At 39.8% G+C, this 26,016-nt stretch overlaps 1 protein-coding gene across 2 annotated transcripts in view; it reads left to right on the forward strand.

The window, feature by feature from the left end:
- The first annotated feature begins 17,490 nt into the window (after positions 1-17,490).
- The window catches only part of LOC103716585 (E3 ubiquitin protein ligase DRIP2-like), a 29,034-nt gene continuing 20,508 nt past the window's right edge, over positions 17,491-26,016 (forward strand). For both annotated transcript variants that reach the window (XM_039129574.2, XM_089930680.1), the window contains exons 1-5: positions 17,491-17,871; positions 19,049-19,148; positions 21,637-21,868; positions 22,005-22,267; positions 22,355-22,405. In XM_039129574.2, the coding sequence (XP_038985502.2) occupies positions 17,742-17,871; positions 19,049-19,148; positions 21,637-21,868; positions 22,005-22,267; positions 22,355-22,405 (776 nt within the window). In that variant the 5' untranslated portion in view covers positions 17,491-17,741. The remainder of the gene's footprint in view (positions 17,872-19,048; positions 19,149-21,636; positions 21,869-22,004; positions 22,268-22,354; positions 22,406-26,016) is intronic.

A 26,016-nucleotide genomic window follows, 5' to 3' on the forward strand; every position in this document is an offset into this window, starting at 1 on the left:
TTATTTTTAGGTTTATATCCTAAACCTGCTCTATTGAATACTGCACGTTGACTATTAAGTATCATATTTAATTTTTCAGAACTATACGTAAATTTCTCAACCAAAGGTTTGTACTTTTCAAGTTCTTTAGTTAGAGTTTGTTTTTCGGTTTTTAGAATGTTTAAATCCTTTATGAGTTTCTCGTTTAAGTTTTGTTTATTGTTTTTAAGTTCTGAAATTTTTTTAGTTAATTTTTCATTATCTTTACTCAAGGTATTAGTCTTTTGAGTTAAGAGTTGATTGCTTGTCTTAAGTTCTAAATTTTCTTTGATAAGAACATCTTTATCCTTAACTAATGAATCATACTTACGGATATAAGTTTGGTTAGTTACTTTTAGTTCTTTGTTTTTAGCATTTATAGCCTTATATTCAATCATTAGTTCATTAAAAGCATCATAAAGCTCATCAAAAGTAAAATCTAAAGGCGATTCGGACGTTACCTCATTTTCATTGGCCATGAAGCAGAAATTGGCCTTTTTCTCTTGTTCCTCATCCGATGAAGAGGATGATGAGTCAGAGTCGGATAGTGTTGTGACAAGAGCCTTCTTCTTCTTGTACTTGTTGCCCTTCTTCAGTAAAGGGCACTCAGCTCTTATGTGACCCGGCTTCTTGCACTCGTAACACCCAATCCCCTCATTTTCCCTTTCCTTACCTTTGTCCTTGCGGTAGGAATTTGAGGGGCCTCTCCTTTGATGATAGGACTTCTTGTGGTTGATGAATTTTCTGAATTTGCGCACAAGAAGTGCCTCACCATCATCTTCCTCATGTTCTTCTTCTTCACTGCTGCTACTGCAAGATAAGTCCTTGTTAGATGAAGTAGATTTTAGAGCTATTACCTTTTTCTTATGGGAGGACTCTTCCTCGTTGTGTTGTTTCATGGTTAGCTCGTGCGTCATTAGGGATCCAAGAAGCTCCTCAAGTGGTAACTTGTTCAAGTCCTTGGCTTCTTGGATTGCCGTCACTTTAGCTTCCCATGACCTTGGTAGACACCGAAGGATTTTTCTGACAAGCTCACTGTTAGTATAGTTCTTGCCAAGGCTTTTTAGGCCATTGACAATATCAGTAAACCTAGTGAACATGCATGTGATTGTTTCATTAGAATCCATTTTAAATAGTTCATATTTATGAACCAAAATATTTATTTTGGATTCTTTGACTTGATTCGTGCCCTCATGGGTCACTTCAAGTCTGTCCCAAATCTCTTTTGCAGAATTGCAAGTTGAGACTCTATTGAATTCATTTCTATCTAAGGCACAATAAAGCACATTCATAGCTTTAGAATTTAGTTGTGCCTTTCTCATGTCATGTTCATCCCAATTCTTTTCTAGTTTGGGTACAGTGACACCCTCTACATATATGGATGGGATGTATGGGCCATTTACTATAATGGTCCACATCTCATAGTCTTGGGCTTGGATGAATATTCTCATCCTAGCCTTCCAATATGAGTAGTCGGATCCATTAAAGAATGGGGGTCTTTGGGTGGACTGACCCTCAAGTGAGAAGATCCAAATGGAGTTGTCATTTCGATCTTTTACTCTTGGGTGGAAGAGTTTAGGCTCCGATACCACTTGTTGCCCAGATAGACAACCCAAGAGGGGGGGGGGGTGAATTGGGTTTTAAAATAATTTAGCTATTTAACACGTTGTGAATGACTAATTAAAACTATTGCAAGTTGTTTAATTAATTGCTATGTGCTGTGAGTGATATGAGAGGAAGAAGAAGAGAGACAATCAATCACAAACACCAAGTTTTATAGTGGTTCGGAGCTAACCCTTGCTCCTACGTCCACTCCCCAAGTCTCACTTGGGAATTCACTATAACCCCCTTGGATTACAGCCGGTTGTTTTCCAAGCTCATAACCAAACTTGTTGTTTTACGAGCTCACAACGAACTCGGTCGGTTTTCCCAGGCTCACCGACTAGAACCACCCGATTGTTTTTCCGGGATCACAATCGAACCCTTACACACGTTGGTTTTACACTCGGCTCACCAACCAACCTCAATACCCTTGATTCAATCCCCCGATTGAACCAAGCAGATACAAGTTGTAAATAAAATAGACAAATAGAAAACTAAGCTTCTCAAAAGCAGATGGAAAACAATATAATCTGAAAAGAGTTTAGAAGCCCTCAAACGCTTTTAAGTTGGGGAAGAGGAATGGCTTCTTAAACTTCTGGTCTCCTCTTGAATGTGTAGTCGACTTGAATGCAGGAGGAGGATTCTTTAATTGCTGGGAAGATGTAGGTGGATGCAGTTAATGCAGCTCTTCCCTCTTTTTTCGTTGAAGAACAGGTTGCAGAGATTGAATGCTTGAATACTTGGAGTGGAATGGTTGTTCTCTGCTTTGCTACAGTCTTCTGTGGCTATTTAAACCAACCCCCACGGAAACTAGCCGTTAGACACCTTTTTCTGCCCGTTCTGCACACTCTGCACAGCCTGACAATGTGTCCGTTGGTGGGTTGGAGTCGACTCGCGCGATCAGGAGTCGACTCGTCTGTAGCGGGAGTCGACTCATACTTTTTCGGAGTCGACTCGGCAACTGTTCCAGATTTGAATTAAAGTTGCCTTCGCGATTGGGAGTCGACTCATCTTGACCCAGAGTCGACTCGCCAACTTCTGGAGCTGACTTGGCTTTCTCGGAGTCGGCTCATCCCATGGAGTCCGTGGATTTATTTTTGAATTTGGTCCACTCGAGTCGACTCGTCAATCCTGGGAGTCGACTCGGCGCTCAGAGCCCGAACTCCCTATCTTCTGTCTTTTTGGCTCGTCCAGTCTTGGAGTCGACTCGAACTTCCTCGGAGTCGACTCGGCTCTCAGTTTCCGAAACTTGGTCTTCTGCCTTTTTGATGTGAAGCTGCCTTGGAGTCGACTCTAGCTGTCTGGGAGTCGACTCGAATCTCAGAGGCAGTAACTTGGTCTTCTGTCTTCTTTGTGGTCGCAGAGTCTCGGAGTCGACTCGCGTATTGCGGGAGTCGATGTTTGATGTATGCCCTAGAAGCCAATTTGGCTGACACATTGTTGATTCTAGGGACATAATTTTGTACTTGACTATTTATTATTGAATAAATAAAAGGCATCTTTTTCATTCATATTGTTTATGTATCTATGAATCGTCCAAGAAATTAATAAGATGATGATACATATTCTCAAGAGTTGAGAATTTGAGCCATGTATCATTGGTGATTAACTTCTAAATGCTCCTGATCAATGGATCATCACGAGGACGGTGATCGATCCGATCAGTGCACAGATCACTTTCCTTCTGGATGGACGAGACTTGAGTCCACAGTGTAGGGACACTGAAGTGATAGTGCAGGTGCTTGTTAGAGAACAAGGGTACTGAGCGTGACCAAGACAAGAAGTCACTTGGATGTCTATCCACTCGTCAGTGACTTACTTGATGTTGCAGTAGTGTGACTGGTCCTTTGACCTGCGGTGCTTCGGCTACTCACAGTGAGGTTATTGTAGTTTGACTGCACACATACATGGTCTCTAGCCATATGGGTCCATGCAGTGTAGATTGGCTGCAGTAGGTTCACTGTAGGAGTAGGGTATGCACCTATAAGGAATCTATCGACCTTGATAGAAGAGGAGTGATCCTATGTGATTTGTTAGACTGAGTTCTAAGACCTTGGCCAGGGCAGTAAAGTGGAGAAAGAGTTTTCCACTATCGAACTCAAGTCGAATAAATCTTGACATATGACAGACGATGGGGTTTGACGAGTTGTCCATGACCTCCGTCCTGTAGGGATCCACGATAGTAGGACTGTATCACATGTTAACTGCACCTAGAGGTTCATCATTCCATTCTGCTGGGTAGCCACTATATGCTGCTAGGTGTCACTGGTGGATGGTGGGACTCATAGGGATTATCTTGATGATCGATAAACCCTAATGAGTTGAGTTGGAATCGTTCCAACCCATTGAAAGGAGTTTTCAATGATATAGTGATAGAGATCACAATATATCTCACTACCAGTCAGAATAGAACCTATGGGGTCACACACACTAGAAGTATTGACCGATCCGATGGTTGAAATCGTGATTAGGAATCACAAGAAATCAATTTGATTGATAAGAAGTTGAAGAAGGAAAAGGAATTAATTAATTGGACTTGAAACAAGAATCCTACTTCGGGTAGGATACCTAGAGTTCTAATTGGATTAGGACTGGCATTCCTATTTGGAATAGGATTCCTCAATCCTAATGAGATTAGGAGTTTTGAATTAAAATTGGATTCCTACTTGGAGTAGGATTCCTAGAAATCCTAATTGGATTAGGACTTCGGATTCAAATAGAGTCCTAATTGGATTAGGACTAAAATTAAACAAATCCTAATTGGATTAGGATTCCTTAAGTCCTAATTAATTATTAATCTAATGAATCAACATGACTCCTAATTGGATTAGGATTGAAGAGTTCAATTGAGTCATGATCCATTCAAGTCCTAATTAGATTGGGACTAGCATAGATTGAACCCAAATTGGCTAATCCTAATTAGATTAGGATGAAACCATGAGAGAGGCACCTAATCCTCTTTGGAAGAGGATTAGGTTAACCAACTAAGAGGGGCATCAGCCCCTCTCCAATTGCTTGGGGCGACAAGAAGAGAGGAGCTAGGGCCGGCGCCCCCTTCTTTCTTTGGAAAGTTATCTAGGGCTCCAACTTTGGAGGAGCCCTTGATAGCTATAAGAAGCACCATGAGGCCGGCGCCCTAAGCATTGGAGCCCTCTTCCCTTGTGCCGTGGCCACCCTCTTCCTCCCTCTTAGTTGCAGCCGCAAGCAAGAAAGAAGGAACCTCCAAGTGTTGGCGGCCTCCTCCTCTTCCTTTTCTTCATCCAGCGCAAGCAACAGAAAGAAGGCTGTGCAGGGGTTCATCTACTTCCTCTTCTTCATCCTTCTTCTTCCTCCTCTCAAGCACTTTCAAGAGTTGAAAGAAAGAGAAGAGATCAGCCATCAAAGGAGTCTTTGCAAGGGAGCTAGCACCCCGGGAAGACAAGAAAGCTTTGATCGGTTCTCTACTTCGTGTGGATACCCGTAGAGGCCGGACGTTTGAACGGCTTCAAGCGAACCCTCTTCCTAAAACCACGAATTCAGATTGGCGGTGATCATCTACCCGCGCAAGGTGAAGATTTGATCTTCCTAGTAGTTTTAAAAGTTTTAATTCTTACCTAATTACGAAAGGTCTCGAAACAACGTTCATGCGATGAACGTCGAACTCGCGCATGCCGATTCCGCTGCCATCTGAAAATTTTTGAAGTATCAGCGGCATGGGCAGGTTCCCAACAGTGGTATCAGAGCCTAGGCTTCGTAGATTAAGGTAAGAATTAAATATCTAAAGGCTTATTAGATCTGAAAATTGATTGATCATGTATGCTGAAAAATTCTGCATGCAGATTTTTCAGGGGTGCTGATTTTTTACATGTTGATTTTTATGTGATAAAAAGATGATTCTAATTGCATTGTTAATGGGATTACAAAGTTTAGAATCATGATTATCATGATCAGCGACCTATGTCATGATATAATCAGTTAGTTTTCAGATCTGAAAATTATAATTGTTGCATACGGTGATGATCATAGGATTCAAACCCTTTTGGTATCAAATGTAATGACCTGCGATGTGATCTGCGATGTCATGTAATTTTTCAGATGCTTGCATGCATCTTATTTGATGTTTTGAGAGGCCTGCGTGCCTCCTAAAAGGAGATGTAATTTATTTTTATTTTTATTTTACATCTGGTTGTATTTCTGTGATGTGATGTACATCAACGATCAAGCTGAAGCAAAGGCATGAGATGAAAGGTGATCTGAGTGGTTGATGGCGATGGGATCAAGAGTTGATCAAGGATCGAATCAAGGAAGCTTGGAATCAATTCAAGAGTTGAAGACCACTTGATCGATTGATGTGCATGTGCTTGTAATACGACCTAATTAGAATCCATGATCATCACCTAGTTAAAGTTTAGCTTTAATTATTGCCGCGATTATAACTGCCTGCAATGCGCCGTTTGCATGTGATGTGAATGAGAGTCGGGTAGATAGGTCTACATGTGATGTAGCAAACCCAATTGAGACCTAAATCAAAACCTCCTCAATCAAGTCGAGAGTGAACCGACATGAGCAAGTCATATTAGATTAATTGATCTAATTGGTGTCTAGGAAAGCATGAAAGGTGGTTACTTAATTAGGACCTTACTCTCTGAGTAAGGGGAGCCTCCCACCTGCTTACCTGGCCAATTGTTCGATTACCTCTTATGAAGGGCTCAAGTTGCAAACACTAAGACCTGATTAACCAATATTAAGTCAATAGGTCTTCCACTGTAGTAGAGCTGCTAAGGCCTTTCTGATGTTGACTTGTCTCGGCTGGACATAGTGGTCAAGTTGCATTGGGGGGCTGGACCTCTCTATAGACATGAGATGTTGTAGGGTAAAGGTGGGGTTGGGCACCAATAACTGTTAGGTGAGGACCCAATGACGACTTTATTCCTACGGTTATACAGTGGGTCTGACTTAACTAAGAAATGGGACCAATAACTGTTAGGTGAGGTCTTCATGGCTTAGAGACCAAGTTACACTGCACCATGCTTGAGAAGCATTGTACAAGAGTTGTACACTCATCCATCTATGTGTCACCAATAACTGTTAGGTGAGGTGGCATGTAAATCGGTGGGACCGCAGTACCCACTAGAAACCCTAGTCGTGTGGAATTTCCGTTTTCCTACCAGGGGAGTGTGAGGAATTCGAGAAAATAGTGGGAGTCATATTTGTTCTAAAAGACCTTAGGACAGATTAGGATCAAGTACAAAAGTCTAACTAGAATCTTTACTCTCTGCAGATACAATGTCGGCTTCAAACCCTTTGACCCGTATTCTTGAGACCAACCGACTGACCGGAACCAATTACAAGGACTGGCTTAGAAATCTCAAAATAGTTTTGGACTGTGAGAAGATAGGCTACATACTCGATTCAGATATCCCCACATTACCAGCACGTCCCACTGATGTTCAGCGTGAGATGCATAAAAAGTGGTTGGACGATGACATTAGAGTAAAATGCTATATGATGGCATCTATGTCTAATGAACTCCAATGCCAGCATGAAAATATAAAGACTGCTAGGGACATACTGGCATACCTGCAAGAGTTGTATGGTGAGCAAAGTCGCACAGCTCGTTTTGAAGTGTCCAAGAGGCTTTTCAAAGCGAAGATGCGCGAGGGGCAGTCTGTCCATGATCACGGTCTGACCATGATCAAGGACCTAGAGGAGCTTGAGAAGCTCGGTATGGACATGCACAAGGAATTGCAAGTGGATTTGATCCTACAGTCACTTCCTGATTCATTTGGTCAGTTTATAGTAAACTACCACATGAATAAGATTGAATGCACTAAGACTGAACTAATCAACATGTTGGTAACTGCTGAGGGAGCCTTGAAAGGTTCAAGGGGCAATGTCCTTGCTGCTGAGTTGACTTCTGGTTCCAAGAGAAAGTCTACTTGGAAGAAAAAGAAGCCTGCAAAGAAGCAGAAGAAAGACAAGAAGCCAAAGAAGGAAGTTCAAAAGAAAAAGGCTAACGACAAAGGAAAATATTTCCACTGCAATGTCGAAGGCCACTGGAAGAGAAACTGTCCTTCATACCTCGAGAGCCTGAAGAACAAGAAAGGTGACACACCTTCAGAAGGTATAGACTTGCTCATTATTGAAACTAATCTAACGGTTTCTTCTACTTCTAGTTGGGTTATAGATTCTGGTTCTAGTGCTCATTTGTGCACTACCATGCAGGGTCTAAAGGAAAGTAGAAGGCTGGCGGAAGGTGCGGTAACCCTTCGGGTTGACAACGGGGCAAAAGTTGCTGCTGTGACTGTGGGCACCTACCATCTGCGACTACCGTCTGGATTTAGTTTAATACTTAGAGACTGTTATTATGTACCTGTTGCTAGCAGAAATTTGATTTCTGTTTCATGTCTAGCACAGGAAGGTCATGTTTTTACATTTGACAAAGACTGCTGTTCTATTTATTTAAGAAATAAAATAGTCGCACGTGGTTTCATGATTGACAGTCTCTATCATTTACATATGGATGTATCTGTGAATGTTACCGAGCAAGATGTGAGTGCCAAAGGATCCAAAAGATCCAGAGATGAGATAAACCAAAGATATTTGTGGCACCTCAGACTTGGCCATATTGGAGAAGATAGGATGAACAAAATGGATAAAGATGGGCTCTTAGGCTCATTGACTTCCGAGTCATATCCAGTTTGCGAGTCCTGTCTTCAAGGAAAGATGGCTAGACTGCCCTTTGTAGGACATGGGGAGAGGACCACCGAAATACTTACCCTAGTACATACAGATGTATGTGGCCCATTCGATGTGCTAGCCAGGGGACGTTATTCATACTTCATTACCTTTACCGATGATTATTCACGGTATGGGTATGTGTATCTTATGAGACACAAGTCTGAATCCTTTGAAAAGTTCAAAGAGTTCAAGAATGAAGTAGAAAAACAAACTGGAAAACCTCTTAAGACTCTTTGATCAGATCGAGGAGGAGAATACCTTAGTGGGGAATTTCGGGACTATCTCAAAGAAAACGGCATAGTCTCACAATGGACACCTCCGGGTACACCTCAACTCAACGGGGTGTCAGAGAGGAGAAATCGGACCCTGTTGGACATGGTCAGGTCCATGATGAGCTTCACTGATTTACCTATGTTTCTTTGGGGAGATGCCTTACAGCGATTTATTTATTGAATAGAGTTCCCTCTAAATCCGTTCCTACCACACCGTATGAGATATGGCATGGTAAGAAACCAAGTCTGGGTCATCTCAAGATTTGGGGGTGTCCGGCCCACGTCAAGCGACTACAGGCGGACAAGTTAGAGGCTAGGACCATAAGTACTCGTTTTATAGGATATCCTAAAGAGTCATTAGGATACAATTTTTACGTCTCAGAGGATCACAATGTGTTTGTGAGCCGTCATGCCATCTTCTTGGAAAAACAGTTTATCCTTGATAGAGGCAGTGGGAGGAAAATTGAGCTTGAAGAGAAAGTCTTTGAAAAGCAACGAGTCATGGATCCTATAGAACCTATTCATAAGGAGCCAGTACACGATGTCCCTCAACCATCTCGTAGATCTAGTAGGGTCTCCCATCCTCCCGATAGATACTTAGGTATACTAGAAGAGGATACCGAGGAAATGTTCCTAGTGGGAGATAGGGATCACATACAGGATCCCAAAACCTACAACGAGGCGATATCTGATATCGATTCCGAGAAATGGCTGAAAGCTATGAAGTCAGAGATAGACTCCATGCATTCCAACCAAGTCTGGACCTTAGTAGATCCACCAGAAGGTATTGTATCTATTGGATGCAAATGGATCTACAAAAGGAAGATAGGTTCGGATGGAGAGGTAGAGACCTATAAGGCAAGGCTTGTGGCGAAAGGGTATAGTCAGCGTGAAGGTATTGACTATCAGGAGACCTTTTCACCTGTAGCCATGCTAAAATCCATCCGGACATTGCTTGCCATTGCAGCATTTCATGACTATGAAATCTGGCAGATGGATGTGAAAACTGCTTTCCTGAATGGATATCTTGATGAAGATATCTATATGGAACAGCCTTTGGGTTTCACTTCCAGTGATGGAGATCACAAGGTCTGCAAGCTGCAAAGGTCCATCTATGGACTAAAGCAAGCCTCTCGGAGTTGGAACACTCGTTTTGATGATGCAATCAAAACGTTTGATTTCATCAAAAATGAAGAGGAACCATGTGTTTATAAAAAGGTTAGTGGGAGTGCTGTCGTTTTTCTCGTACTGTACGTAGATGACATTCTCCTGATTGGGAATGATATTCCCATGCTAACCTCGGTCAAGGTCTGGTTGTCAAAAGAATTCTCCATGAAAGACCTTGGAGAAGCATCCTATATTTTGGGAATAAAGGTCTATAGAGATAGATCTAAAAGGATGCTTGGCCTTTCACAGAAGATGTACATAGAGGAGGTGCTGAAGAGGTTCAGCATGGAAAACTCCAAGAAGGGTCTCTTACCCCTAAGGCATGGAATTCATCTCTCCAAGAAGATGTGCCCCAACACATCTGAAGAGATTCAACACATGAGGAAGATTCTCTATGCATCGGCAATAGGAAGCCTCATGTATGCCATGCTGTGTGCACAACCTGATATAGCTCTTGCTGTGAGTGTCACAAGCAGATATCAGTCGGATCCAGGCAAGGAACACTGGACAGCTGTGAAGAATATTCTTAAGTACTTGAGAAGAACTAAAGATTTATTCTTGGTTTTTGGAGGATCATCAGAGTTAAAGGTAGAAGGGTACACAGATTCAGACTTCATGACTGATGTCGATGACAGGAAGTCAACATCTGGATACGTGTTCTTGTGCAATGGTGGTACGGTGAATTGGAAGAGTTCTAAACAACCGATCATTGCTGATTCTACTATGGAAGCCGAATACATCGCCGCCTCTGAAGCTGCTAAGGAAGGCTTCTGGTTCAAGAAATTCATTGCAGAGCTGGATGTGATGACATCAGATGCCATAACACTCTACTGCGATAACAATGGCGCCATAGCCCTTGCTAAGGAGCCAAGGTCTCATCAGAAGTCTAAGCATATAGAGCGGCGCTTTCACCTCATACGCGACTATGTGGAGAAGAAATATGTAGAGGTGCAGAGAGTAGACTCCGCGGATAACGTGGTAGACCCGTTCACTAAGCAGCTGAGTCAGCAAAAGACTGAAGCCCACCTTGAGAAGATGGGCCTAAGATATATGACCAATTGGCTTTAGTGCAAGTGGGAGATTGTTAGATGTATGCCCTAGAAGCCAATTTGGCTGACACATTGTTGATTCTAGGGACATAATTTTGTACTTGACTATTTATTATTGAATAAATAAAAGGCATCTTTTTCATTCATATTGTTTATGTGTCTATGAATCGTCCAAGAAATTAATAAGATGATGATACATATTCTCAAGAGTTGAGAATTTGAGCCATGTATCATTGGTGATTAATTTCTAAATGCTCCTGATCAATGGATCATCACGAGGACGGTGATCGATCCGATCAGTGCACAGATCACTTTCCTTCTGGATGGACGAGACTTGAGTCCACAGTGTAGGAACACTGAAGTGATAGTGCAGGTGCTTGTTAGAGAACAAGGGTACTGAGCGTGACCAAGACAAGAAGTCACTTGGATGTCTATCCACTCGTCAGTGACTTACTTGATGTTGCAGTAGTGTGACTGGTCCTTTGACCTGCGGTGCTTCGGCTACTCACAGTGAGGTTATTGTAGTTTGACTGCACACATACATGGTCTCTAGCCATATGGGTCCATGCAGTGTAGATTGGCTGCAGTAGGTTCACTGTAGGAGTAGGGTATGCACCTATAAGGAATCTATCGACCTTGATAGAAGAGGAGTGATCCTATGTGATTTGTTAGACTGAGTTCTAAGACCTTGGCCAGGGCAGTAAAGTGGAGAAAGAGTTTTCCACTATCGAACTCAAGTCGAATAAATCTTGACATATGACAGACGATGGGGTTTGACGAGTTGTCCATGACCTCCGTCCTGTAGGGATCCACGATAGTAGGACTGTATCACATGTTAACTGCACCTAGAGGTTCATCATTCCATTCTGCTGGGTAGCCACTACATGCTGCTAGGTGTCACTGGTGGATGGTGGGACTCATAGGGATTATCTTGATGATCGATAAACCCTAATGAGTTGAGTTGGAATCGTTCCAACCCATTGAAAGGAGTTTTCAATGATATAGTGATAGAGATCACAATATATCTCACTACCAGTCAGAATAGAACCTATGGGGTCACACACACTAGAAGTATTGACCGATCCGATGGTTGAAATCGTGATTAGGAATCACAAGAAATCAATTTGATTGATAAGAAGTTGAAGAAGGAAAAGGAATTAATTAATTGGACTTGAAACAAGAATCCTACTTCGGGTAGGATACCTAGAGTTTTAATTGGATTAGGACTGGCATTCCTATTTGGAATAGGATTCCTCAATCCTAATGAGATTAGGAGTTTTGAATTAAAATTGGATTCCTACTTGGAGTAGGATTCCTAGAAATCCTAATTGGATTAGGACTTCGGATTCAAATAGAGTCCTAATTGGATTAGGACTAAAATTAAACAAATCCTAATTGGATTAGGATTCCTTAAGTCCTAATTAATTATTAATCTAATGAATCAACATGACTCCTAATTGGATTAGGATTGAAGAGTTCAATTGAGTCATGATCCATTCAAGTCCTAATTAGATTGGGACTAGCATAGATTGAACCCAAATTGGCTAATCCTAATTAGATTAGGATGAAACCATGAGAGAGGCACCTAATCCTCTTTGGAAGAGGATTAGGTTAACCAACTAAGAGGGGCATCAGCCCCTCTCCAATTGCTTGGGGCGACAAGAAGAGAGGAGCTAGGGCCGGCGCCCCCTTCTTTCTTTGGAAAGTTATCTAGGGCTCCAACTTTGGAGGAGCCCTTGATAGCTATAAGAAGCACCATGAGGCCGGCGCCCTAAGCATTGGAGCCCTCTTCCCTTGTGCCGTGGCCACCCTCTTCCTCCCTCTTAGTTGCAGCCGCAAGCAAGAAAGAAGGAACCTCCAAGTGTTGGCGGCCTCCTCCTCTTCCTTTTCTTCATCCAGCGCAAGCAACAGAAAGAAGGCTGTGCAGGGGTTCATCTACTTCCTCTTCTTCATCCTTCTTCTTCCTCCTCTCAAGCACTTTCAAGAGTTGAAAGAAAGAGAAGAGATCAGCCATCAAAGGAGTCTTTGCAAGGGAGCTAGCACCCCGGGAAGACAAGAAAGCTTTGATCGGTTCTCTACTTCGTGTGGATACCCGTAGAGGCCGGACGTTTGAACGGCTTCAAGCGAACCCTCTTCCTAAAACCACGAATTCAGATTCGCGGTGATCATCTACCCGCGCAAGGTGAAGATTTGATCTTCCTAGTAGTTTTAAAAGTTTTAATTCTTACCTAATTACGAAAGGTCTCGAAACAACGTTCATGCGATGAACGTCGAACTCGCGCATGCCGATTCCGCTGCCATCTGAAAATTTTTGAAATATCAGCGGCATGGGCAGGTTCCCAACAGTTGACTCGAATCTCAGAGTCCGCAAAATGCTTTATGTCTTTTTTCCTTGTGTTCCTCTGAGAGTCGACTCTCACTTTCTTTGGAGTCGACTTGCCAACCATCGGAGTCGACTCGCGTTCCACTGGAGTCGACTCGAATCTCAGACCCGAAAACTGCTCTCTGACTTTTCTGCCTGTGACTCCTTGGAGTCGACTCATACTTCTCCGGAGTCGACTCGGTAAACATTGGAGTCGACTCGCGCACTTCGGGAGTCGACTCGCTGACAGATTTTGAATTGAAGCTTTCTGTTCGTCTGTCTGTTCTCAGTCGGAGTCGACTCGTACCGATCCGGAGTCGACTCGAGCCCGTGCCGGTGAACTTGATACGCTTGGAGTCGACTCGTGATACTCTGGAGTCGACTCGAGTCTCAGACTTTGGTTCAAGCTGACTTCTTAACTTATCCAAAATACTATGAACCAAGTCTAGAGACACTTAGAGAAGATTTTCACTGAAAATACTTAATTGAATTCATTAGTAAACAAGAAATATACTCAAATGCTTTGAACTCATCAAAATCAAATAGGGTTTTAATCAATCACTCCACATGGGTAAACTTTCAAATCCCTAGTGATACAGAATTTAGCTTTATGGGTAGTGGTGCTTATACTTTTTCTCGAGTTGTCTCTACTATACAAATACAGCAGGTACTCAGAAAGGGGAGTATGGCGTATATTGCCATAGTAGTTGATACTAGACAATCAAACCAAAGATTGGAGGATATCACAATAGTGAAGGAATACCCGGGTGTCTTTTCAGAAGATCTCCTTAGTTTGCCACCAGATAGAAAAAATGAATTTGCAATTGATTTGATTTTCCAAACCACACCAATTTTTAAGGCCCCCTATAAAATGAAGGAATTAAAGGAGCGGTTGCAAGATTTTCTTGGTAAAGACTTCATTAGACCTAATGTTTTACGTTGAAAAGCTCTAGTATTATTTGTAAAGAAGAAGGATGGTAGTATGAGGTTATGTATTGATTATCAGAAGATAAATAAATTGATAATAAAGAAAAAGTATCCTTTACCAATGATTGATGAGCTGTTTGATCAGTTAAAAAGTGCTTAGGTATTCTCCAAGATTGATTTTCATCATGGGTACCATCAATTGAAGATAAGGGTAGAGGATACGCCTAAACTTGCTTTACGTACGTGGTACGAGCACTATGAATTTTTGGTCATATCCTTTGGGCTGACAAATACCCCTGCAACTTTTATAGATCTGATGAATAGTATATTTAAATCCTTTTTAGACAAATTTGTTGTTGTCTTTATTGATGATATTCTAATTTACTCTACAAGTCAGGCCGAGCACAAGCAGCATTTGTGGATAATTCTAGAAACTCTAAGATAGGAACGGTTGTATGGTAAATTGAAGAAAAACGAATTCTGGTTGGACAATGTGATATTTCTAGGGCATGTGATATCTAAAAAGAAAATATATATGGATCCAAAGAAGGTAGAAGCAGTGGTCAACTGGAGCAGGCCGAATAGTATTTCTGAGATTCGTAGTTTGTTGGGCCTAGCTGGTTATTATAGACGGTTTGTTGAGAATTTTTCTTTCATGTTGTACCTTTAACTTGACTAACTCATAAAGGAGTTAAGTTTGAGTGGTCAGATAAATGTGAACTGAGCTTCCAGGAGCTTAAGCAACATTTAGTGTCAACCCCTATCCTCACCCTTCCTATTAGTGGTGATGGTTTTATCATCTATAGTAATGCTTCAAAGAAAGAATTGGGTTGTGTGTTGATGTGGAGTGATAAGATGATTACTTATGTCTCTCGACAGTTAAAGCCATATGAAAAAAATTGCCCCACTCATAATCTTGAACTTGCTATTGTTGTGTTTGCATTGAAAATTTGGAGACATTACTTATCTCCTTAATATATGCTTATCAATGGAACATTAATATATGCTTATCTCCTTTTGAACTCAAAAATTGTATTCTGAAAATTATCTTTTTCTCACCTAGATTCCTTTCACTTTTTTTAAGTGAAAATTTGTTGGGTTTAGCTAGTGCCTATGTTTTCGTGCCCCCTAATATTACATGCAATGATAATAATCAAAATTTAATATACGCTTACCGCCTTTTGAACTGAAAGATATTATTCTGAAATATCTTTCCTTTTCTCACTTATGCTCCTTTCATTTTTTTTTAAATGAGAGCTTGGTTAGTTTGGTTACTATTTTTGGTTTTGTAGTCTTTAGTATTGCATGCAACAATAACAATAGAAAGTTAATATATGCTTATCGTCTTTTAAACTCAAAATTACTATTCTAGTGGCATCTTTCCTTTTTCTCACTAGTTCTCCTTTTCCTTTTCTTTTTGCGAATTTGATTGGTTAGCAGTTGTTTGTAGTTGTGCAATTTTTAGTATTATATGCAACGACAACAATAAAAAAATTTAAATACACTTTTCTCTTATTGAATTGGAAGTTCCTATTCTGGAGATTTTGTTTCTTTTCCTTACCTAGGTTTTTTTTCTTTGAAGTGAGAATTGGTGGGCGTTACTGATGTTTATGGTTTAGCAGTCCCCAATATTATATGCAATGATAATAATAGAAAGTTAATATATGCTGATATCTATATGTTGATGTCCTTCTGAATTGAAAGATACTATTCTAGAGATTATCTTTCCTTTTCTCAGCTAGGCTCCTTTCTTATTCTTTTTTTAAAAAAAAGAAAAATGGGAGTTTGGTTGGTTTAGTAGCTGTTTTGGTTTTGCAGTCCTTGGTATTATATGTAAGGACAATAATGAAACGTTAATATATGCTTCCCTTTTTTGAACTCAAAGTTGATTACCTTTTCTTTTATTACCGAGTTTCCTTTTTGTTTTCAAATGAGAATTTGGCAGATTTAGCCGTTGTTTATGATTTAGCAGTCCACAGTATTAAATGCAATGATAGTAAAACATTAATATATACTTATCTCCTTTTGTACTCAAATATGGTATTTTGGAGATTATCTTTTCTTTTCTCACCTAGATTTCTTTCTTTTTTCAAATGAGAATTTGGTGGGCATAGCTGCTGTTCATGGTTTAGCAATCCCAGTACCATATGCAATGATAATAGTAAAAATTGAATATATGCTTTTCTTCTTTTGCATTGAAAGATACTATTCGAGAGATTGTCTTTCCTTGACTTACATAGTCTTCTTTCTTTTTTATTACTATGTGAGAATTTGCTTGGTTTTAACTGTTGTTTGTGGTTTAGCGGTTTTTAATATTATATGTGATGACAATAATAAAAACTTAATAAATGCATATCTCTTTTGGTACTCTGAAGATTTTTTGTCATTTTCTCACTTGGGCCCCATTTATTTTTTTATAAATGAGGATTTGGGTGGTTTAGCCAGCTTTTGTGGTTTAGTAAATCTTCAATGTTACATGCAAAAACAACAACAGAAATTTAATATATACTTATCTCCTTCTGAACTCAAAGTTATTATGTCTAAAGATTATCTTTCCTTTTTTCACCTAAGCTCATTCCTTGCTCTTTTTGAGCGAGAATTATCATAAAATAAGAAAAAATTGTAGACAAATAAGGTAGCACAGTAGTATTATAAAAGAATTAAATTTACTGTGGCACGTTATAATATTTATCATTTGGTTGACTGGAAAAGATATCCTTTGAATATCGCGAAGTTTCCCATACTAAATTCAATTAATCCTCTTTAGAATATCTTGGAATGCTATTTATTACCTTTTGTTTAGCACAAACATCCTTCAACACAATTATCCTATTATAATATTTTATAGTTCTAAAATGACAAATAGATTTCTTTGTATCCTAACACATACATATAATATTTTAAATAGTAAATAAACATGCACAATTAAGGTGATTGTTTTTGGAGTTTGGACATGTTCTAGAGCATGACTTCTTTTAAAACACAAGTTGGAAAATCATTTAATTGTTAATTAATTTAAATTATTTTTTGTAGCAAAATAAATTTTGAATAAGTTGTGCCATAAATAGTCCAAAACCTCTCTAAAATAGCCTACTCATACGATAAAAACCCAGACTAGACGACCCCGAAAAAATTAAACGGGTTAGCGGATCTGTTACAAGTTGGGTCGGATTCATACCAGGTAGTCACACCCTCAGTCGCCAATAGCCGACAATCCACTTGCTGTCCCCAGAGGGCACTTCAACTCTCCTCGATGCCACATCATTTTATGTTGTCGCAATGATGCCAAAAAGAAACAATAAGAAAAAACTCTCACACTCCCTTTTTATACCCCCTCCTCCTCCTATCCTCGTTGAATCCGACCTCCCCCCCCTCCTCCTCCTCCACTCCCCGAGGCCAATTCACACTCCCAATCCCACCTATAACCCCTTCCTTCCTCTCCTTCGCCTCTCTTCTCGACGTTCCACCCTCGCTTTTCACTGTAAAAAATCCCAACTTGCCTCTTCTTCTCTCCTCCTACCCACTTGCGCTCTCCCCCTCTCCGGTGTCTCACGGTTAACGTGCACCCCTTGACGCCCCCAAATCGCGCCTCCGGCGAGTCAAAGTGAGACAGTCGTGCAGAAGATGGCGAGCACTGCTCTTGAGATGGGAGTTCTCAAGATTAGGCGGGACCTTTTGGAGGCCTGCATGACGTGCCAAATCTGCCACAAGCTTGTTACAGATGCTACCGCGATCTCTGAATGCCTCCATATTTGTGAGTCTCCCTCCTCCCTCGCCTACTTCTCTGATCACGAGCCGTCTCATTTTTCGAATCTATTTTCTTTTTTCTGATCCGATTGATCGATGATTTTTAGAATTTTGGGGCAACAGATTGTTGTTGTTTTTAGTTCATTGATCTCATTTCTCTTGTATCAGTGGATTCTACTATTTTTTCTAATTGTATTCAGTTTTGTTTGATTCAAGACTTCATTTTTTCATATGGAATTGGATAAAAAAAGATGTTTTTTTATGATATATTGTTTCATAACACTTCTGCCTAAGCTTGCGGGATTACATGCATTGATTTTTTTATTTGTGTTCTTCAATTGTGTTGTATTTGATCTATCAAGCTGCCGCATTTAGGCTTTAAGATTTATCATGAGTTTTTGGTAGGAAAGGAAAAAAAGAAGTTTAAAGCATGTGTTGGTTGATAGTTTTTAAAATACATTATCTCATACGATTTTTTTTTTTTGGATGACTACAGGATTTCATTTGACTAGCTTTCTTTTCTCTGTAACGAATATAGATCTGATTATCTTAAACTTAAAGCCATTTTCCATCCCAAATATAGATCAGTGTTTTTTTCCTTTTTTTTTTTTTTTGATTTTATGATTTCATTCTATAACTAGTGTCTATAAGTGGTATCATCATTGATGAATTTTAGTAAAGATTCAGTACTTGGTGATCTTCTAAGTGATTTTGGAACATCTGTAGATCTTGAATTATTTGTTGTTTACTACTGGGTCTTTCCATGCATTTTGTCACAATGTTCTAATTTTTTTCCACTTCAAATTAAATAGTTCAAATCAAATCAAATGCCAATTAATATCAATACTTAAACTTCAGTTTTATCTTCTTGTTGAGTTTGGTTAGCATTGCCAATTCATTTGTATCACTATTCCATTTCAAGAAGTTCTTGCATAGAACATTAGACCAAATATCACATTTAAATTTGTTATCTTGGTTTTCCTTTGTTCATTCAGGATATAAATTGCCAAATATTATAATCATTCTATCTCTCTCTCTCTCTATTTTGTTTTTAACATAAACTTGTGCCATCCTTCAAGAAATTTATATTACATATTAATAGACAAATTTTCCTTACATACATATGTATATATGTATGTATGCATGTATGTATATGACTCCTCTTTTTTCTATCCTCCAAGCAGTTTGCAAAAAGTGTATATTTGAGAAGCTTGCTGATGAGGAGGTATCCCGTTGCCCCGTATGTAATGTTGATCTTGGTTGCAATCCATTCGAAAAGCTCAGGTAAACCTTTTATCTATTGGCATGTTGGTGTACTTGCAATTTATGTCATCCTTGTAATGTTAATTGATGCAGTAATATTCTTTTGTTATTTCAGCCTTCTTCCTTTGCATTAAGAAATGAACTATTGATGCCATTGTCATTCTGCAGAATAAAGTTAATCTAATTACTTCCCATTAGGCTCTGGTTAATTTGATGATCTGATTATATAAGCTTTGCCATGTGAGCTTTGGAGATTAAACCTCCTCTATAATATTACTGGCATTGCTCTGATGAGTGTTTTGTATGCTCTCTTAACTTCTGAGAATTTGGCAGTGCAAGATCCTCTTCCTCAGGCTCAACTTAGTTAGAAAAGGGGCCAAGCTCAAACAATTTTGAGTGCTTGGCTTGTTTACTTCAACATAAACTACTTGCAAAAGTAAAGAAAGTTCATCTCAAGAGCTTACAAGAACTGAGCTTGAATAACTTTTGCTTGGCTCGAGCTCAAAGTGAGCTTGAGAAACCCTAGTATATATTGAGCTGAGACTGAGAAGCTTGATAGCTCGCTCGGCCCCTTTGCACCCCGAAGATAGGAAATGGAATCTAGTACCATGAAAATATTTGATTTCCAAACAAGAAGTAGAATGCCTGCAAAGGAGAATAACAAAACTTAGTTGTAAAATAAATATATTAAGTATGAAAGCTCTTAGGAAGCGGTGCAGGTTCGAGATTGCAGGAAGATCCTGAAGCAGGTGTATTCACCTAAGTAGAAGATTATGTCTACTATGTTAGAATTGCTACTAATAATGATCACTTGCTTTTCTTCTCCATTAAATAATCTCCAATATAGACTAGAGTGCTGCAAGAATGAAAGTCCTTAGATTCATGATATCATAAGTTATTACAAAATTTGTATGCTTAGATTATCAGATTTTAATGGTCATTCTATTGTTTATTCTTTAATATGGTTAACTACAAGAGCTTTGCATATTTACTAGCAGATCAACACATTAATCGAAACCAAAGTAAATTCTATTTAAGCATATTATTTCTAACACTATGATCATAGTTGAAGCAGAAATTCTCTAATATTCAAATAGATGTTGCTAGACAATAGCACAAAAAACAAGAGACCATCAATGGAACATAGCATAATAGCATATTTGATTAAGACAAACAACAAAACCGCATATTTTTTCTGAGTAGATCATCTTGGCACCCAAATAAACATTTGGAAAAAGGACTTAGATGATGAAAAGGAAATCTATAGTTTTTCTAACTTCTGAGAGAGAGGGGATAATTCAAAGGGGACCACGAGTTCGGTCATGCATGTTGTGGTGGCATAAGAGTCTTGGACAATATAGGTTTCCTATTTCTAGTTTTTTAACAATAAGAGTTTTCTTATATATATATATATATATATATATATATATATATATATATATATATATATATATATATATATATATATATATATATATATATATATATTAGAGAGAAAGAGAGAGGGGGAAGGAGACCTTTTGTATATATTTATTTAAAGAGATAGAAAGAGGGAGAGAGAGAAGGGATTAACATACGAAAGATTACATGGAAGATTTTGTGAAGGCTAGGTTCATTGCATTGTTATTAGATAGTATGTTTCCAATTAGAAGCAGCAACCAACAGATAAAGATGAGAGAGAGAGAGAGAGAGAGAGAGAGAGAGAGAGAGAGAGAGAGAGAGTAGAAAAAAGGGGCCGTAAGTTAGGAGGTCCACTTGTATTGATCATAAGGGATAGGAAAGAACTTCAAAAATTTAGGGCCGCCATGGTCCCTTATTTCTATGTGATTCCTAATAGAGGTTGCAAGAGTTGTTACAGAATTCACCTTGCCCTATATGTTTCAATCATGGGAAGATCATAAATATGTTATGGTGCCTGTGGGCAAATATGATATCATCAAGGATCAAACTTGTGATAGGCATTAATTTTTTGGGACACTAGCAAAGACAAATATTGCAATGAAAGAAATAATACTATTACGTGGTCAAAAAACACTGGATCTGGCATTTATGGACTCCAGTTTAGCTGTACTGATTAAGTTGTATGCTTGTTTTCCAGACCTAAAACATGCTTATTTAAGTTCTGCACAATTTGTCCTATGTAAATAACATTGTTGCTTCTTAATGAACCTTTCTCTGGTTTACCTTTTATGTCCAAAATATTGGCAATTATCCTTTTTCAGCTGGTCAATTGCTTTGATAAACAGTAAAGACATCTGATCATCCTATTAGTACATTGGTTCTACATGAAGGGATATCTTGTTTATTATTATCAGGGAAATGTGAGAATGTATTGAAACCTTGTGGATATTTGTAACATATTCAAGCATCTCTAGGCTATGCATCCAAAATTTTGTATGATGCTATTTCGTTCTGCGCTGCTATATATGCGGTGCAATTTATAGAACTTCATTTATAAATTTGTGCCGATATGCAACTTTAAGCTCATTTACTACTTGATCATATGCAGGCCTGATCACAATATACAGGAAATAAGGGAAAAAATATTTCCATCTAAAAAGGAAAAGGAAGATGCTGGGACTCTTGAAGTCCCTTCTGTTCCACTGCCCGTCAGAAGAAAGAAAAGATCACTTTGTTCATTGGTAGCAGAAACTCCTCGAGTCGCAAGCCATGGTGAAGTCCAAGCTGAAAGCTCAAATTCATTTGCGACTCGAAGAAAGACGACTCAAACCAGGAGGCAGGTAAAGGAACTAAAATCACGAGTTCATTGTAATAAGTAATTTCAAAAACTTTAGTCACTCCTTAGCCCTGGTTTTGATTACTACCACCTATTTGGCTCTTTGCATTGATTCTGAGAGTGACTCTGTTTCGGTACAGAATAATTCCGATGCTGAATCATCCATTCAGGCATCCAATGAAGACAGAGAGAATGAAGAATCATATCTGGACAGGCCTGAGCAAAGGACTCCTGTTGTTGAAGTAGATCAGGTCAGTGGTCCTGACACTGAAGTCACCATTTCTTCGGTGGTGGCCAGAGGTCAAAGGTTAGAAGGAGCTAGCCAAAGGAGGAGGGAGCTGGGAACCTCAGCTAAAGAACAGCTAAACCAATATTGTTTTTCTTTAGTTGCTGCTGCTGACATGTGAGATACTGTTACTTTGCTATGAGCCATGCTTATGATCATGTTTTAGTCTCTATCGTCTTTCTGATATGTTTAAAATGGTTTTAGGGAAGGAGGCTCCTCGCTGTACCAGTCACCTGCAAGATACTTGAGGCTTACGTGAGTACACTTTCTCCCATTACAGAGTCAGGAGCATATGTTTCCAATGTCCCTTTTGCATCCTTGACTGTTATTTTTACTGATCATTTTTTTCTTTTGATATTTAAATAATTATCTTTTGCCTAACTGTTGTTGATAATTTCCTATTGGCTTGTTTATGTACTGTGCAATGGCATGTTTAGTCTTAACATATAATGTAATTAATGAACCTAATTACACCTTCTGGATAATACTTTGAGATCTGTCTACCTAATGCCAGGCTCTTAAACATGAGGATCTATGTAAATATCTTTTTGTTACAGCCATCCAAGTGATCTTCTATCCCACCCTTTTTTTAACCTCTCGACCCGTATTCAAGAATCCTCATCCCTTAGGCCTACTATATCTGACATTGATATGCCTAAGCCATTGCCTATAGTTAGCTCTCTCTTTACTCTTTTGTGTTGAACAACTCCATAATGATCTCTTGTTTTAGCCTTTCCCATGATTGTTTTTGATTTTTTTTTTTTTTGAGTTCTTTCTATTTTTTGAATTATTTGAGTTGTTTCAAAACCATTGGCAAATTCTCCACCTTGGGAATTTCAGAATTTTCCTCCTAGCCTTATTGTTTCCTAATGCTGGAATAGTGATTAAGATATCACGTAGGCATTTATGACATTCCTTCCTTACCGCACACTAAATACACCCACACTAAAATTCTCCTTTTGATTGCCCTATATTATGAAGCCTAGATATATTAAGAAACTCAATGCCTCAAAACAGGTTCCCCATTTCCTTAGCATTCTAGGTACTATTAAGGTCATGTTCCATTTTCTAGTGTGATAAGGTAAATGTAATGGAAATGAATCAATTTTTGGTCCGTTTCATATAATATGTATAACAATTACCACTGACTATTGTCCTAACTATTCTGATTTAGCTTTATGAATTTTCATTTGTCAATTTTTTCTATTTAGTGCTACTTTGGGTGTTACTGTAAGTTCTTTTTCACTACTATGTCTTCTAGCTCCTATTCTTCAAGAATCTTCTAACAAAGATTGGAGTACCTCTCCTTGTTTCTCCTTGAATCATTTTACAAGCCCATGCCATCTCAAAGGGTGGTGGAGTACCTTTGTGTCACCCGTCCATCTCCACTTTTGTAATATTGCTACATATAACTTTTTCTTCGGTACTGTCCCAATTGCCCTTCATTTTGTGCCATCCAACATTGTGGGCCTTATACTATTTTACAGGCTTTTCACTTTAGATTGGTTGCATAACATCGCAAAAAGTATTATTCACTTGATCAATCAATCTCTAACTCTATGATGTATGTTTTAGACTTTTAGTCTATATCTCCATACTTGTGTATAATAAATCCTAGTAACAAAACTGAACCCTTCTTTGCTTCTTGTCATCCGCTAGACTGGATTCTCATTTTAGTTCCTATTTTCACTAAAACTGCATTGTAGGCTGAGTTACCTGGATCCTGCAACTTAGCATAAAGTACCTTATTTTACCTTGTTTACAAATTTCATGTCACCTTATTTTGAACCCAATCTATCACATAAATTATCACACCATTTTACATTACTACTGTGAAATGAATAAATTCTAATTTGATGCTTAAGTAGCAAATTAAAAATTCTCAAGATTGTTTATTATTTTTTGGCTTCATTTCATAATTTTAATTTGTAGAACTTTGATGGTGCCCATTTAATGTTCTGTGGCACGTATGACTCATCAAACATCACCAAAAGAATCATAAGTAGCATTCATGATCGAGCCTTAACCTAACCATTGACTATTAATAATCTAAATCAAAGGCTAAAGGTTGGGCTCAGTGCTTTTATATTCTCATCAATATCTAAAAGCCTTATTTGAAATGTATCAGCCTCTTCAACCATCAACAGACAAGTTTTTTATGTAGCATGCATCCTAGAGCCTTGAGATAAATATCGGCAATTAATGTTATAGACCACTAAAGGTGGTCTCCATTAGTAGATTTCATATCCTCGTTACTATATAAAAGTGTTGATTTAAATGTATAAGCAATTTGTTTATTTTTGATTATTTGGATTGGCAGGATAATTCTATAATGACAGTAGTTAATAAAGAATGAAAAAATCTTATTATGAATGGAAAATAAAGTAGTGGTGAACTTCAAAGGTGTTGCTGGAAATTGGACCCGGGGGTGACCACTCGGCCGAGGGGGAGGAGCTCCGGTGCGGGAATGATGATCGGCGGTCCGTCGGCGGGCGGCGTCCTCCGCGGAGACCTGCAGGAAGCCGGTGGCCGGATTTTCCGGCGCCGGCTCTCCGATGCCTAAGTCAGAGGGGGCAAATGTAAATGAGTAGTAGTATATGTTCAGAGTCTCTCTTTTTTTTCCCCTTTAAAATGGAGTGGTTGTCCCTTTATAGAGGGGTGCTGGGTTATCTGTGAGGAGATGGAGCATGCCGCATGCACTAGTGCACGATCAAGCGAATTAATGCTATCATAGGCGAATTAATGCCGTCGTAGGAGACCAGGTCGGAGTCAGGGAATTGTCACGGTTGATTGAACACAGCTGAGCTGATTCGCCATGGGGAACTGGAGATCCGTAGGTAGCAGGCGACATGCACATTAATTATGAAGTGAGTTGGAGATCTGCGGAGGCCATGCGTAATGATGGTTGAGTAAGCTGGAGTCGTGCATCAATTGAGGAGGCCCTGCGCATTAATTGCTGAGGGCGGCAGCAGGGTATGGTGTCCAATCGGGCTATGGGAGGATGTGACCGCGGTAGGTGAACGGCGAGGTCGGACTTCCGAAGTCAGCTCGGCCTTCTGAGCTCGGCAGCATTCTGTGTACGGCCTTCTGTGCTCGGCCTTCTGAGCTCGGCAGCCTTCTGTGCTTAGCCTTCTGAGCTCGACTCGGCCTGCATGAGCTCGGCTTGCTGTCGGATTTGGGTGCTTTAATTGTATTTGTGGGGTGGTCCATTTTTCCTCTAACATTACCTCCGACTTTCGAGTTCGAGCTGCTTTTTGGCTCGAGCGAAGGAAGTAGTCCAGTCGTCGATCATACTGTAATATAGCTAAATGTCTATGGAGATATACGTGCCAAGTAGGGTGTACCTCTCATGCAGTTGGAGCTAAGTGCTTCAGGTCGACTCAGCGGCCTTCTTTGGCTTGTGGTCGACGGACCTTGTCCGTTGGCGACCGTGCGCCCCCACTCAGATCGGGGCGACGTTGGAGATGTAGATATCCGGAGACGACGGATCTTATCCGTTGGTGATCGTACGCCCCCACTCAGATCGGGGCGATGTTGGAGATGTAGATATCCGGAGACGACGGACCTTGTCCGTTGGCGACCGTACGCCCCCACTCAGATCGAGGCGACGTTGGAGATGTAGATATCCGAAGACGGACCCTGTCCGTTGGCGACCGTGCGCCCCCACTCAGATCGGGGCGACGTTGGAGATGTAGATATCCGGAGACGACGGACCCTGTCCGTTGGCGACCGTGCGCCCCCACTCAGATTGGGGCGACGTTGGTGATGTAGATATCCGGAGATGACGGATCTTGTCCGATGGCGATCGTACGTTCTCACTCAGATCGGGGTGACGTTGGAGATGTAGATATCCGGAGATGATGGAC

Source organism: Phoenix dactylifera, chromosome 5, assembly GCF_051530095.1.
Source record: "Phoenix dactylifera cultivar Ajwa chromosome 5, Ajwa_hap1_PhDact_Kaust_v1.1, whole genome shotgun sequence".
Taxonomy (NCBI): domain Eukaryota; kingdom Viridiplantae; phylum Streptophyta; class Magnoliopsida; order Arecales; family Arecaceae; genus Phoenix; species Phoenix dactylifera.